General features: G+C 39.2%; 1 protein-coding gene across 1 annotated transcript; it reads right to left on the bottom strand.

The window, feature by feature from the left end:
- Window positions 1–2,980: 2,980 nt before the first annotated feature.
- On the bottom strand, window positions 2,981–4,087 carry LOC138879935 (uncharacterized). Its single transcript, XM_070159584.1, has 2 exons — window positions 3,825–4,087; window positions 2,981–3,734 (listed from the first exon to the last, which is right to left on the bottom strand). Exons 1-2 carry the CDS (start codon window positions 4,085–4,087, stop codon window positions 2,981–2,983), a joined length of 1,017 nt encoding a protein of 338 aa, XP_070015685.1.
- Window positions 4,088–15,718: the final 11,631 nt, after the last annotated feature.

Genomic DNA, 15,718 nt, shown 5'->3' with positions numbered 1-15,718 from the left:
TCTATGCTCTCATCTATTGATACCTTTTCTGTATGACTGTCTGATCAGTAACTTGATCCTAGCATGTTATTCTATGTTTAATCTATGCTTATATGCTCACCTAGTAATAGCTAATGAATTATGTCAATCCCAGGTAATGTGAAACCTTATTTGAATTGATTCTGACTCTATTCTTTAAACATTAGGGTTCATGTCTGAACTCCGTCTGCCTAATATGTTTCTCCTTGTGATCTGGTAATCAGTTTTTATTCACTTTTAAAAGTCCAAACTATTTTATTCCTAAAACTGCTTCCTACTTTTATACTATTTTCAACTCTCACTCTTAGTTAACTAGGGTCCTGCCACCCCCAATGTGAGCACTTCTTAGGGTCCATGAGACTCCTCTGAACTCTAACTGGTTTTCCAATTCTTTGTGAATCTTGTTGAACATCCGATTCTGGTGTGAGCATTGCCCGGGTTCCCCGAGGTCCTTAGAAACTTTTACACACAGGAACTAGCTTTATGTGTTATGGATGCACTATGCTCAGAGGTGCTATGTTTGGACGCTTGGTTCCAAGTTGATGTTGGGCCTATGAAGGCTCTCTATAGTATAGTGATTTTCATTATGTAATTCATTTATATTTGATGTTCCAAACATCAATATCACACAAGAGGGGGGTGATTTGTGTGGTACCCTATTTTTCGATCTAGAAGAACCTGGATCTTCTAGGTGTTCTAACTACTACTGTTGCGGAATTGAAAGTACAGAAAATAAAGAACACTGAGATTTTTACGTGGAAAACACCTGGCTCAAAAGGTGAAAAACCACGACCTACTACTCAGTAGGATTTTCCCAAACATCCACTAAAATCAATCAGCCAAAACAACATTTACAAAACTCTTGTAAACCTAAGGATTAAACTCTAATCCTAGTGTGGCACACAGCCTCAACTGTTGTGACATCTTCAAGATAACTCTAATTTGAATACTCAAAGTACCTAATACAATTGCTTCTATGAAAGCTGGAAAGGTACAACTTTAAAACACCCACTACAATTGACTAGAATAAGAATAAACACAATGGAACTGGTTCTTCTATCTCGTTCAAGTAGCTTCAGGAGTGCATACTCAAATCTCACATAAATTGCTTGCAAAATCGCCTTGCTCTTTTGCTCTCAATTTTCTTTAACTTCTGCGTATGTGCAATACCTGTAAAAGAGAACAATCACAGTTATTTAATGAGTTAGTAATTAGAGTTTGATTGAGACTCAATTGCTGGTCCTTTATCGAATTTGAGTCCTAGAACAATACAAACTCCAACCCTTATCCTTGATCCGGATTAAGTTCTCTTCACATAAGGAGACTTCATCTCCTTATCCTTTATGCAACCTTTTTGGTCAGTTCAGAAGATATTGTTGAGATATTGCTACTTGATCCTTGAGACTTATCTTCTTCACGTGCATCTCACATGTAGAAGTAGATAACCACTGTGTCTCACATGATGGACCTGGTCCATGACTGAGTTCATTTGTCAATCTTCAAAACTTCATCTAAACTTGGTCCAATAAATTCCCCCTTTTTGATGATGACAAACTCTGTGCTTTTACAGATCAAAGAACCTGTGGAACTCATCTTAATATCAACACTTTAACTTAGAAATCTTAACTTATCATTAAGGACTAGGTTTAATCAGGTTATAAATATCACTTTATTTCAGAATACAAAGTGAAGCACACTATCTCTTCCCCCTTTTTGTATCATCGAAAATTTGCATATAATGTGAATCCCAGATTTAATCATTACTCATGGCCACTGGGGTGACTGCAAGTGAAATCATGGTTCAGTTAATCAATAATCAACTTGACAAAAATTTACTATTAAGATCAGAATCTTCATAAAGCAAGAAAAAAAGCAAATTGTCATTGATTTGGAAATGTTTATACAAACCAGACCACAAAAAGAAAGAAAAAACATCCAAGCATGAGCAACAAAAACAAAGAGAAGTCCCGAATCTGGGTCACTGGGCTTTCTAGATGGGTGCAAAAGATAAGAATTGGACATCCTAAGGCTTGGAGGAACTAGAGGGTTGGGTTTGGAGAAGATTGAGCATATTCTGAAGTATTCCATCACTCTTCTCCTTTTCCTTTGCTAGCTCAGCTTTAAGGCCATCTCTCTCAGTTTCCAACTTAGCAACACGAGCCTGGAGCCTAGCAATTTCAGCATCTTTAGTTCCAAATTCTTGAACCAAGGCCCTAACCTTGTTGTTCACATGAGTCTTCAGGGATAACTAGGTTCAACTGGGGTGGCATTTACTGGATAGTCACAAGCCATAAGGGTCTTGACACCAAAGTTTCCTTGCTTGCTACCATCTCCCATTTCTTCAAAGGCACATTCAGCCTTTCCAGAATAGTAGTCAAAAGAAACCTATATGGAGTGGCATGAGACTTGGAGCCATTTATGACCCTATCCAGTAGTTTTACAATGAAAGCAAGCCAGTTTATCTGCATTGCTCTCATAAGACACTCCATAAGAAGCAGGTCCATATAATTAGCAGTGTGCCTCCTCTCCTGTCTGGGAAACAGACACTTGTTAACAAACTCAAACAGGACCTTGTGTTCAGCCCTCATCTCACTTTTCTGCACAAACCTGGCTTCAGGCACATCTTCAGCATTTGCAGCATCACAAAAAATTTTGGTAATTTGGAGAGCAGTAGGGAGAGAATCTAGACAAGGCCACATCTGCCTGGTATAGTCATCGTAACCAACACTGGGTATTTCCAGAATCTCACCTAATTTTGTTGCATCAAACTGCACCTTAACTCTTTTCACCATGTTGATGACAACACCATTTTTCATAGTGGCATTGGCCATGAACTCAATCAGCCCCTTCCTTGCCAGCTTCCCATCCATTTCAAGGACCATGTCCTTCCACCCTTGTGCAGCTAGGGCATCCACCAATCTTCTCATTCCTGGCTCATCCAAGTCTTTCAACAACCTTCCTTTCAAAAATATTCTCTTGCCAAAGATGGCAAACCTATCTTGTTCTTTTTCAGACTCCTCCTCTTCTTCTTCTCCACTCCATTCTTCTTCTTCTTCAATAATTTTCTTTTGTTTCCCTTTACAACAGACCTAGTTCTTTTTGTCAACGAGGATTCAGTAGATACAGGTATAGAGGAAGACTTCTTGGTTGAAGTCTTGGAACTCTTTGGTTTGGGTGTTGGAACTTTTTCAGTTGTTCCTCTTTCTTGATGGACCAGGTCCATCTCCTCTTCTTCTTCTTCTGCAACCTCACTACTCTCCACAACCTTCGTCTTTCCTTTTTTGCTCTTTTTCTTCCTGCTCTCTTCCAGAGCTTTCTGCAATTTTGCTTCACTTTGCTTGACCCTGCTCCTGGTAGCTCTTCCCTTTAGTACTGAATAGACAGTAGACTTTGAATATGACACTTTACTTTTCTTTGTTGGCTTGGAAACGGTTGGAGTCTTTTGTATGGAAGCCTTGCGCTTCTTTGGATCATAACTGGCCCCAACTTTCTTTAGCATATCAGCCAAGGTTTCCTCACCAGATGCACTAGGTTCTCTTTGATGTTTGCTCAAGTTCACTAACCCTTTAGCCGCCTCCCCAGAATGTATTCCCCCTGAGCTGTAGCCACCCTCTTCAACAGTCCCACAAATAGCAAGAACTTTTCCTTTCTTCTTTCCTCCCCTTTTTCTTGACTCAGCGCCCTTTACATCTTTCACAGAACCAACCAACACGAACCTATTATCTACCTTTTCTACCACATCAGAGAATACAAGACAAGTATTTACCTCACCAAGGGTTTCTTAATTTTTGTCAGTGTTAGAAGACCCATGTTCTTCTCTTTTGCTGGCAGAGATAAATGCTTCAGACTCAGAGCTTGATTTAGATTCTTTAGCAGGACTCTCTTTCTTCTGGCAAGCCCTCAATTTTTCATTTAAAGCTTTTCTCAGAGAACCAGAAGCTACTGTTTTTCTGGCCAATATTTTCTGCCGGCGAAACCTAGGTTTTGGGGTTTCAATAGGAGATGTAGATGAGGACGTATTAGGAGACACTGGTGGGGGAGTACCTGGATTATCTTGAGGGTTTGTCATAGTGGAGTATTTCTGGAGAATTTTGAGAATTTTGGAGAGAAAGATGATGATCAGAATTTGGGAGAGATTAATGACGATTATGGACTAAAAAAGAGGATTTGGTGTGTATTTAAAGAAGGTTATGATTAAATACAGTAACGACAGCCTTTTTGCAGTAGACATTCAGGAGTCTAATCACTTTCGAATTCCGGTCTCTTAGTGATTAATAGGCGACACTAGTTTTTAGGCAAGAATCCCATTTTCCTTTGAGTTCTAGGAGAATGAAACTGGTTCAATGCTCAACGGATATAATTTCTAGGAGTTTGGTGAAAATAGGACTTCTGCTCATGATTGGAAAATTAATCTTTCTAATTGTGCAAATTATAGAAACATACCTGAACTTTCTCATAAGCATATACTGATAAACCAGGTTCTTCAAGTAGAACTTCTCTTGTTCATGCCTCAAATATCAGAATAGAAAAACTTTGTAAGAGATCACTGAGTTAATATAAATACATGTCACAAGAGTATACTTATTAGAGTATGATACTGAGTAAGAATTAGTCTAGATATTTACACAAAGTCAGAACTTCTAACCAAAAAAATATATATATTTGTTTTTTCATTTTTCCCTTTTTTTCATTGTGCATTCTGAACTAGACCTTTTAGGTGATCTTAATCATCCCTAATTCCAAACTGTTCCTTTCAATGTTTTCTCGACTCAGTGCTTTAGTAAAGATGTCAGATATTTGTTTATCAGTAGTACAGAATTCTATTGAAATCAATCCTTTCTCATAGTTATCTCTTAAGAAGTGGTGTCTAACATCTATGTGCTTGGTCCTTTTATGATGAACAGGGTTCTTTGTCATACTTATAGCACTAGTGTTATCACAGAATATTGGTATACATCCCACTTCAATTCCAAAATCTACCAGCTGTTGTTTGATCCATAGCAATTGAGCACAACAAGAAGCAGCAGCAATATATGCAGCTTCAGCAGTAGATAGGGCTACTGAATTTTGCATTTTGGTAGCCCATGACACAAGACATGAACCAAGGAAGTGTGCCATACTTGAGGTGCTCTTCCTATCCACTAGGAAACCTGCATAATCAGCATTAGCATATGCTACTAGATTGAAATTACTACCTTTGGGATACCAAAGACACAAATCAGTGGTGCCTTTCAGATATCTCAATATCCTCTTGACAGCAGTCAAGTGAGACTCTTTTGGAGTTGCCTGAAAACGAGCACAAAGACCTACACTGAAAATAATGTCAGGTCTGCTGGCAGTAAGATACAAGAGTGAACCAATCATACCCCTATACAACTTCTGATCAACTGATGAATCAGGTTCATCAACATCTAATATTAGTGGCAATAGGTGTATCTATTTCTTTAGCGTCCTCCATTTTAAACTTTTTGATTAGTTCTTTTGTATACTTCTGCTGATGGATCATGGTTCCATTTGGACTTTGTTTGATCTGCAAGCCTAAGAAGAAGTTAAGTTCACCCATCATGCTCATTTCAAACTCACTTCCGATTAGTTTTGCAAAGTCCTTACTCAACCTATCAGTAGTGGCCCCAAATATTATGTCATCAACATATATTTGCACAACAAGGAGGTATTTACCTTTTTCCTTTAAGAACAAGGTACTGTCAATTTTACCTCTTTTGTAACCATGCTCTAGTAGGAATTTTGATAGTCGTTCATACCAAGCTCTTGGGGCCTGCTTGAGCCCATATAGAGCTTTGTCTAGCTTGTACACATGCTCAGGACATTCCTTGCTTTAAAATCCTGGAGGTTGTTTCACAAACACTTCTTCCTTGAGGTAGCCATTCAGGAAGGCACTTTTGACATCCATCTGATGGAGAGTAAATTCCATGTGTGCTGCAAAGGCTATGAGGAGTCTGATTGCCTCTAGTCTTGCAACTGGAGCAAAAGTCTCATCATAGTCAATGCCTTCCTCTTGGCTGTAGCCTTGAACCACCAGCCTTGCCTTGTTTCTTGTAACTGTTCCATCTTTATCAAGTTTGTTCCTAAAGACCCATTTTGTGCCAATGACTGATCTGCCCTTGGGTCTTGGAACTAGATGCCAGACTTTTTTCAAATTGGTTGAGTTCATCCTGCATAGCATTAACCCAATCTGCATCCTGCAAAGCCTCAACAATGTTTTTAGGTTTAATAAGAGATAGAAAAGCATCAAATGCACACAGATTCTTTGGTTGAGATCTAGTTTTGACTCCAGATGTTGGATCAGTAATGATGTTCTCAATGGGATGAGAACTTTGATACTTGTGGGATTTCACAACCAACTGGTTTCTACTAGATGTTTCTCCTTTGTTCTGTTGCTGAGGAACAAGTTCATAGACAGGTTCTTTTAGAGAATTCAATTCAATTTCTCCCTGATTAGTTCCTCCTGTCAGATTGCCCTGAGTGGAAGAACTTGTTCCATCACCTATTCCTTCTTTTGATGCCACTTTGACTTGTGCTGTGGATTCAGTCAATTCTTTTACCAGTCCAATTGCTTCATCTTCATGTTCCTGTCTCTCAGAAAGAATGTTAGTTTCATCAAATACAACATGTACACTTTCTTCTACACACAAAGTTCTTTTATCACTTCTGGGATCAAACTTACCTAGGGAGTCTTTTCCATTATTTTGCACATAGCACTTGCAACCAAATGCCCTAAGATGGGATATTTTGGTTTTCTCCCTTTAAGTAACTCATAGGGAGTTTTCTCAACAAGAGGTCTAGTCATGCATCTAGTGATTATGTAGCATGCAGTGTTTACAACCTCTGCCCAAAAACTGTAAGTAATTTACTAGAAAAAAGCATGGTCCTTGCCATATCCTCAAGGGTCCTGTTCTTTCTTTCAACTACTCCATTTGCTGAGGAGTCCTAGGGGCAGAGAAGCTATGATGTATACCATTTTCATCACAGTATTCAGCAAACTTTGCATTTTCAAATTCAGTTACATGATCAGACCTAATGGATGCAAGTTGATTTCCTAATTTATTCTAAGTTTTTCTAACAAAAGCAGTAAACATTTCAAATGCTTCATCTTTAGATGTCAAAAATTGTACCCAGGTAAATCTAGAATAATCATCAACAAGTACCATTACATATTTCTTTCCACCTCTGCTCATGGTTATCATTGGACCACAAAGATCCGTATGAACCAGTTCCAACGTCTTGGACATACTTACCATTTTCTTGGATTTGAAGGATGACCTTACCTGCTTCCTCCTTGCACATGCCTCACAAACTTTGTCTTTCTTGAACTTGATATTAGGTAACCCTATCACCAAGTCCTTGGAGACTAATTTGTTTAGCTGATTTAGACTGGCATGACCAAGTCTTTTGTGCCACATGAGGGGATCATTAACTAACACACTTAAGCAAGTGAGTTCATTTTCTGAAAGAGTTGACAAATCTACAATGTAAATATTGTTAACTGTTTTTCCCTACAAAACAATCTTGTCAGTGGTAAGGTTAATCACAAAATATTTGGTAGAGGTGAAAGCTACAAGGTTACCTCTGTCACACAGTTGTGACACACTTATTAGGCTATATTTCAGGTCATCTATCAAGTAGACATTCTCAATGGAATGAGAGTCTGTCTTACCTGCCTTTCCAACCCCAATGATCTCACCTTTCTTTCCATTACCAAAGGAGACATTACCTCCTTTTAGGTCCTCAAGTGAAAGGAACTGGTCCTTGTTCCCAGTCATATGTTTTGAGCAGCCACTATCCATATACCATATTTGGCTCCCCCCTTTCACTTGGACCTGCAAAAAGAAATCAGGGGTTAGTCTTAGGAACCCAAACTAGTTTGGGTCCCTTTCTATGGGCAAAAGGATGAATCATATTCTTTCTTGCCCAACCAGGCAGCTTGTGTTTCTCTTGAACAAAAGCTTTGTTATTTTGACTGGCCTATTCTTTTGCATTGCATTCATTTTTGTAATGGCCAGTCTTGCCACAGTGTGTGCAAATTTTATTCTTAAGAAGTGTGTGGTACTTGCTTTTAGGGTCCCATTTTGGAGCTTGAGTACCATAACCAAGTCCTCTTTTGTTGTTGCTGTGATGCTCTTGCAACCAAGAAAGTGCATCAGAAGCCTTGTTCCACTTGAAAGTTTTGTCTAGTTCATGTTTCACTTTTCCTAGATCTTCTTTTAGGATTTTGACAATTCATCTTTATTATACAGCTCATCTTTCAATTTTCCTAAATTTCTTCTAGAGTGAGATATGAGTGATCAGCCTTCCTTTTTCTTGTTCCTAGTTTCAGTTTTAAATTTTCAGATCTAAGTTCTAGGACACTATTATCGAGTTCAAGAACCTGGTTCTTCAACTCAGCATTTTTGTTATCACTTTCATCAACCTTAGACTCTAGACTCTTGCATTTTGTTTTTAAGATCAAACACTCCTTAGACAGAACTTTCTTCTTATTGTTAACTATCTCAGACTCATCAATGAAGTCTAACAATAGCTCGGCCAACCTTTCTTTAGAAAAAAATTTAATCTTGTCTTTGAGATGCAGAATACTTACCTCTTGCTCATCATCTGATTCTCCGATGGCCATAAGAGCTTGCTCTTCTTCAGCTTCATCTTCTGAGCCTTCATCTGAGGTTTCTACCCAAGCAGCAACCATAGCTTTGGTTTAACCTTTGTTCCTTTTTGGTTGAACTTGTTCCTTCTTCCTGTTCCTTCGTTCAGCCCTTTCTTTCTTCCACTCAATTTCCTATTGAGGGCAATTCTTGATTATGTGATCAGTCTTACCACACTTGTAGCAACCCTCATTGGTCTATTTCTCAGGAGCTCTCGACTTGTTGAAGGTTGTATCTCTTGAAGAACCCTTTCCTCTCATCAAGTACTTTTTGAAATCTCTAGTGATCATTGCCATCTCATCATCTTCCAGATCTGAACCTTCAGCAATTTTGAGAGCTAGGCCTCTCTCCTTCTTAGGTGTATTCATCTTCATAGTTTGCCTTCTTAGTTCATAAGTAGTAAGATTTCCAATCAGTTCATCCAGTCTGAGAGTAGCCATATTCTTGGATTCCTGAATACAGTGATTTTGCTTTCCCAAGTAACTGGAAGAACTCTTGTCAAGATTTTCTCAACTTTATCTTCTTCAAGAATAATTCTTCCAAGAGACTTAAGTTCATTTGTCAGTGTAGTGAACCTAGTATACATCTCTTAGGTAGTTTCTCCATCCTTCATAGTAAAATTCTCATATTGAGAATAAAGCAGTGTTCCTCTGGATCTTTTCACTTAAGGTGTTTCTTCATGAGCCACTTGAAAAGTGTCCCATATCTACTTGGCAGTAGTACAGCTTTGGATCCTACTGTACTCATCTGGACCTAGTCCACATACAAGCCATTTCTTGGCCTTAGCATTTTTCTCCCATTTTCTCAGGCCTTCAGCAGTGCAGTCAGCCCTTGTCTTTGGCACATCCACTCCTTCTTCATTCTTCATTGTAGTTGCCAAAGGACCATCAGTGACTATGTCCCAGAGTTCATAGTCTTCTCCTATGATGTGATCATTTATCCTATTTTTCCACCAAGAGTAGTACTATCCATTGAACAGTGGAGGCCTGGCAGTGGATTGCCCTTCCCAGTTCCCAGGTGGTACACTCATGTTGATCTTTTCCTAAGGTGTTAACCTCTCCAAGGATAACCTGCTCTGATACCAATTGATGTTCCAAACGTCAATACCACACAAGAGGGGGGTGATTTGTGTGGTACCCTATTTTTCGATCTAGACCTGGTTCTTCTAGGTGTTCTAACTACTACTGTTGCGGAATTGAAAGTACAAAAAATAAAGAACATTGATATTTTTACGTGGAAAACACCTAGCTCAAAAGGTGAAAAAACCACGACCTACTACTCAGTAGGATTTTCACAAACATCCCCTAAAATCGATGAGCCAAAACAGCATTTACAAAACTCTTGTAAACCTAAGGATTAAACTCTAATCCCAGTGTGGCACACAGCCTCAATTGTTGCGACACCTTCAGGTTAACTCTAACTTGAATACTCAAAGTACCTAATACAATTGTTTCTATGAAAGCTGGAAAGATACAACTTTAAAATACCTACTACAATTGAACTAGAATAAGAATAAATACAATGGAACTGGTTCTTCTATCTCGTTCAAGTAGCTTTAGGAGTGCACACTCAAATATCACATAAATTGCTTGCAAAATTGCCTTGCTCTTTTGCTCTCAATTTTGTTTAACTTCTACGTATGTGCAATACCTGTAAAAGAGAACAATCACAGTTATTTAATGAGTTAGTAATTAGAGTTTGATTGAGAATCAATTGCTGATCCTTTATCGAATTTGAGTCCTAGAACAATACAAACTCCAACCCTTATCCTTGATCCGGATTAAGTTCTCTTCACATAAGGAGACTTCATCTCCTTATCCTTTATGCAACCTTTTCGATCAGTTCAGATGATATTGCTGAGATATTGTTGCTTGATCCTTGAGACTTATCTTCTTCACGTGGATCTCACATGTATAAGTAGATAACCACTGTGTCTCACATGATGGATCTGGTCCATGACTGAGTTCATTTGTCAATCTTCATAACTTCATCTGAACTTGGGCCAACAATATTGGTCTGTGTACTAATTCTTGTAAAAAATAGATATCGGGGTTATTAGTAAAAGCTGGGAGGGTTTTTTATATATCTCTGTTGGAATTGGGTAGAGAACCTGCCTGACTTGATTATACTGGTATTGTATTTTTGTTTTGACTCTGTGTTGTGCATTTGCATATTAGAAATCCTGTTATAGGACTTTTCATTTATTTCTGCATATTAGACATCCTGTTTAAAGTGCTTGCACGTATTTTTTCAATCCAATGTGCATTAGTAACCATGTCTATAGGTTATTGACTGTTTGAATAACCATTTTTCCTATCAATGCGCTCCAAGAATTCTGCCTATGCATGAGTAATAGAGATCATGCCTATAGGAATTGGAGTCATCTAGATACTATGCCTATAAGGTTTCAAATTAATTTCTGCATTTAGATACCATGCCTATAAGGTTTCAAATTAATTTCTTCATTTAGATATCATGCCTATAAGATTTCAAAAATTAATTTCTGCATTTAGATACCATGCCTATAAGGTTTCAAAATTAATTTCTGTTATTAGATATCATGCCTATAAGGTTTTAAGATCAGTTTCTGCACTTAGATATCATGCCTATAGGGAATGCATATAAAATCGGTCTTCTGTGTTACAAAATAATGCGTGTAATCAGTCCCAGCACTTAGAAAGAATGCCTATAGGGTCTAAAGATAAAATTAGACTATTAAAATCAGTAATTGTTTACAGCTTAGATACCATGCTAATAGGGTTCTGCCTGGCTATCACTTAGGCAAACCTATAGGATAGTTAAAACCTGAGATTACAGTTGTGATTTTCTTGCTTCTTGAAACGTGTTCAGATTCAGTAAGTGATTAAATCAGTAGGAAAACTGATAAGTATTCACTGCCTCGCTTATATAAAACTATTGTCTATTCTGTTTATACTCATTTAGATATCCTGCCTATAGGACTTCTAAACTTATAAAACTGCTTGTTTGAATGGCGTGCCCTTGCTTTTGTCTATTTGTGGAGGTAAATATAAGCCCTTAAGTGATCTTTTATGTGACAGTCCTACTTGTTTTGTTTGTCACTTAGTTTTCTCCTTTTAAACACCATAGGTGAGTCTAGAACCACCCTAAATAGGGGTCCTAAACACCTCCAGGGCCAAAGGTAAGGTACGGGTAATGCATGCATAAGGCACGTACTGGATGCTATTAGAACGCTTAGGTAACAATAACTAAGGGGAGGGTAATCGGGTAGTAAAGGATATGATGACATGTGCGCTAATGACACGCGTAACATCTCTATTTGAGGAAGGTCACCATGTATTGCACAGAAGTGATCCTATAGGCAAAAAACCTAGGACCCCTTTACTCCTTGTTTTTTAAAAGAAATATCTATTTATCTGCTTATAAAACTAATTCATTTAAATTTAGTTTGTTCGGGACCCACCATTGTGGACCTCGAGGGGTGCCTAACACCTTTCCCTCGAGGTAATTTCGAGCTCTTACCCAATCTCTGGTAATGTAAACTGGTTTCATGAGTTGATTGTTCTATGTGTATCACACCTTAATCCGTTAGGTGACGACTCTTCAAATCTCACATCCAATTCCTAAAAGGAAAGGAGTTGCCCCCAAAATGTCGAAACCCGGACTTCGCGGGGAAATAGGGGGCGCGACAGCTGGAAACAATGACCAAAGAGCTCCAAGTCTCTTCTGATGGACAGATTCATGTTGAGCAATTGAAGGACTTCATCATAGGAGCAATCAAAGATAAAATTGAGCCTTCACCTAAATCTTTCCTTACATACACATAGCCATACACACAAAGGATTGATAACTTCAAGATGCCAAGTGGATATCAACCTCTTAAGTTTAAACAATTTGATGGTAAAAGGAATCCCAAGCAACATGTTGAACACTTTGTCGAGACGTGCAATGATGCTGGAACTTATGATGATCACCCTGTCAAGAAGTTTGTTCGATCTCTCAAAGAAATTTCTTTCGATTGGTATACAGAACTTGACAGTGGTTCAATCAATAGTTGGGAGCAACTGGAGCAAGAATTCCTCAATTGCTTCTATAACACAAGGCGCATTGTGAGCATGATTGATCTTATAAATGCTCGCCAAAGGAAGGAGGAGACAGTTATTGACTTTATCAATCGTTTGAGGAGCTTAAGCCTCAACTGCAAAGACCGTCATAGCGAAAATTCTGGCATCGAAATGTGCATCCAAGGTATGCTTTGGGGCCTTTGCTATATCTTGCAAGGAATAAAGCTTAAAACGTTTGAAGAGTTGGCCACCCGTGCTCATGATATAGAATTGAGTATGGCTATAGGTAGAGACTAAAGGTTTCCCGGCTTTAAGCGTTGTGATGATAGAGAAGCAGAAGATGCTGGGAATGGGGGAAAGTATTCATCTGAAGATGAAACAGAAATGTCCATACATGTTACAACGCTCCTCGATGCACGATCTTAAACTGCATGTCAAAGCGATCCTCAACGCACGACCCTAAACTGCAAGTTATTATGCTCTTTGATGCAAGAGCCTAAACTGCATGTTAAAGTGCTCCTTGATACACGAGCCAAAACTACATGTCAAAGTGCTCCTCGGAGGCGACCAATCATCACACTCTTGCCAGGTGTATGGATATCCCAGCTTGAAAGTTGTGTCGCAATGTTTCAACTGTATCGGTTTGGTAATGCCCTTGAGATATTTTCCAAGCTATTTGTCGGGTTCATACCCAGACCATGCCAGTATGCTTTCTATTTTATTGCTCTACCACTTGTCCTTCTCAATTGTGTTGACATGTTCAATGTGGTGATAAGTTTCTCCACCTAGCCTTCTTCTATTATCGATAATCGGGATAGTTTGACTAGTGTAAATAGGATTACTTCAATCTCCGTGAATGATTACTTCCTGATAGTTCCATTCTAACTTCATGGCCTGGTGTAGCGTGGAAGCCACGGCCCCAGCGGCATGTATCCAAGGTCGACATAATAGAAGATTGTATGTAGCTGATATGTCTAGCACTTGGAATTCAACATCGAACCAAGTGGGTCCCATCTGCAGACAAAGGTTAATCTCCCCAATTTTGTCCCTTTGAGACCCATCAAAAGCTTTCACGTTCATACTTCCTGCCTGTATCTCGTGGAAATCTTTGCCCAATCTTGTTAGAGTAGTCAATGGACAAATGTTGAGGCTTGAACCCCCATCTATTAGGAACTTAGCGATGAATTTGTCTTCAAACTATATTGTGATATGTAGTGCCCGGTTGTGACTTAACCTTTCAGGCGGTAATTCATCCTCGTGAAAGGTGATCTTATGACTCTCCAGCACTTGCCCTACCATGTTGGCCATTTCTCTGCTAGTGATATTGTTGGGTACATAAGCTTCATTTAACACCTTCATCAGAGCATTCTTATGCGCCTCTGAATTTTGCAATAGTGACAGGATGAATATTTGGGTGGGGGTCTTGTTTAAATGATCGACGATAGAGTATTCTCTCGCCTATACTTTCCTCCAAATATCATTCGGTCCAGTTTCAATGAAAGGTTGTTTAGTAGCAGCCTCCTTGCTTGATCCTCCCCTACGCGGCATCAGATTCTTCCATATTTGCTTTTCCTTTTCGCGTAGATTCAGCAACGTAATCCCAAGGTATGGTGTTGGACTTGAAAGGAGGTGTGGTTGGTACAGTCACTATGAAAGGTGTGGAAAGGTGTGGCCACTTCTACTTCAAATGGAACAGGTGTGCCTGCAGGTGGTGTTACTTCTACCTCAAATGGAACCGGTGTGGTTACCTCAACCTCAACTAGCAGATGTACCTAGACCACAATAGAATTGAGAGTGACTGCGGGATTTTTAGGATGTCGCCCTTTTTGATAAGTCCAATTGATCCCTCGAGATACTACTCCTCGTCAGTTTCTATCACATTGATCCATTCATCCCTATGATCTAGAAGAGTATTATTGCGGACGGCGGGTGCAACTTCCTTTGCCTGTATGACCTTGTTATTAATCAGTGTCTAGATCTTATCTTTCAATGTTCGTCACTCATCAATAGTGTGCCCCTTCATAACTGAATGATATGCACAAGTTTTATTTGGGTTGACCCATTAAGATGAATTCTCCAATGCCACAGCAAGAATAGGGGTGACATAACCGGCAGCTCTCAACCTTTCGTACAACTAGTCGATGGGTTCAATAATGGCGGTATATTATCTGGGTGGTTTGCGATCAAAGTTAGGTCGGGATTTTTGGTAATTTGGATGAGTTAAAGGTGAATGATAGTAGGTTGGCTGGGTGTTAAAAGTGTGATAGGCAGTGGCGGGTTGGGAATATATGGGATGTGAGGGTTGGTATGTAGGTGGAGGTGTTTGGTATGTGAGTGGAGATTGTGGACCTTGGGCCACCATTACTGCTCCTACTTCTTTATTCTTTGATATGCCCCCTGATTGTAATGCTTTGTTCGTGGCCTGCAGTGCCTCAAAATTTGTCACCATCCTTTTGATACCCTCTTCAATTTTTTTTCCAAGTTTGATGATATTGGAGAACTTGTGATTCTCAATGACTATTAGCCTTTCATAATATTGTGGGTCATGTGCCCCGACAAAGAACTTGTTCATCTATTCCTCGTCTAATGCTGGTCTGACCTTGGCTGCTTCTGACCTTCACCGAGTAGCATACTCGCGAAAAATCTCAGTTGGCTTTTTCTTTAGGTTCTGGATATAGAATACATCTGGCGCATTCTCCGTATTGAACATGAACCGGTCCATAAAGTCTGATTCCATGCTTACCCAATTGGCCCATTTCTTAAGATTCTATCTTATATACCAGGATAGGGCATCTCCGGTAAGTCTTCTCATGAAGAGCTTTATTTGGATCCTTTCATCTTTTCCGACCCCCACAAGTTTGTCACAATAAGTCCTCAAATGAACCTTGGGATCACCCGTTCCGTCAAACATCTCAAACTTGGTAGGTTTGTAACCCTCCGGTAATTCTACATCTGGTTGTATGCATAAATCCTCGTAGTTCAGACCTTCTATCCCTTTACCTT

The sequence above is a fragment of the Nicotiana sylvestris genome, chromosome 10 (assembly GCF_000393655.2).
Source record: "Nicotiana sylvestris chromosome 10, ASM39365v2, whole genome shotgun sequence".
Classification (NCBI taxonomy): Eukaryota; Viridiplantae; Streptophyta; class Magnoliopsida; order Solanales; family Solanaceae; genus Nicotiana; species Nicotiana sylvestris.
Note: the sequence above shows the minus strand (reverse complement) of the source record. Positions and strands in the feature narration are given on the sequence as shown.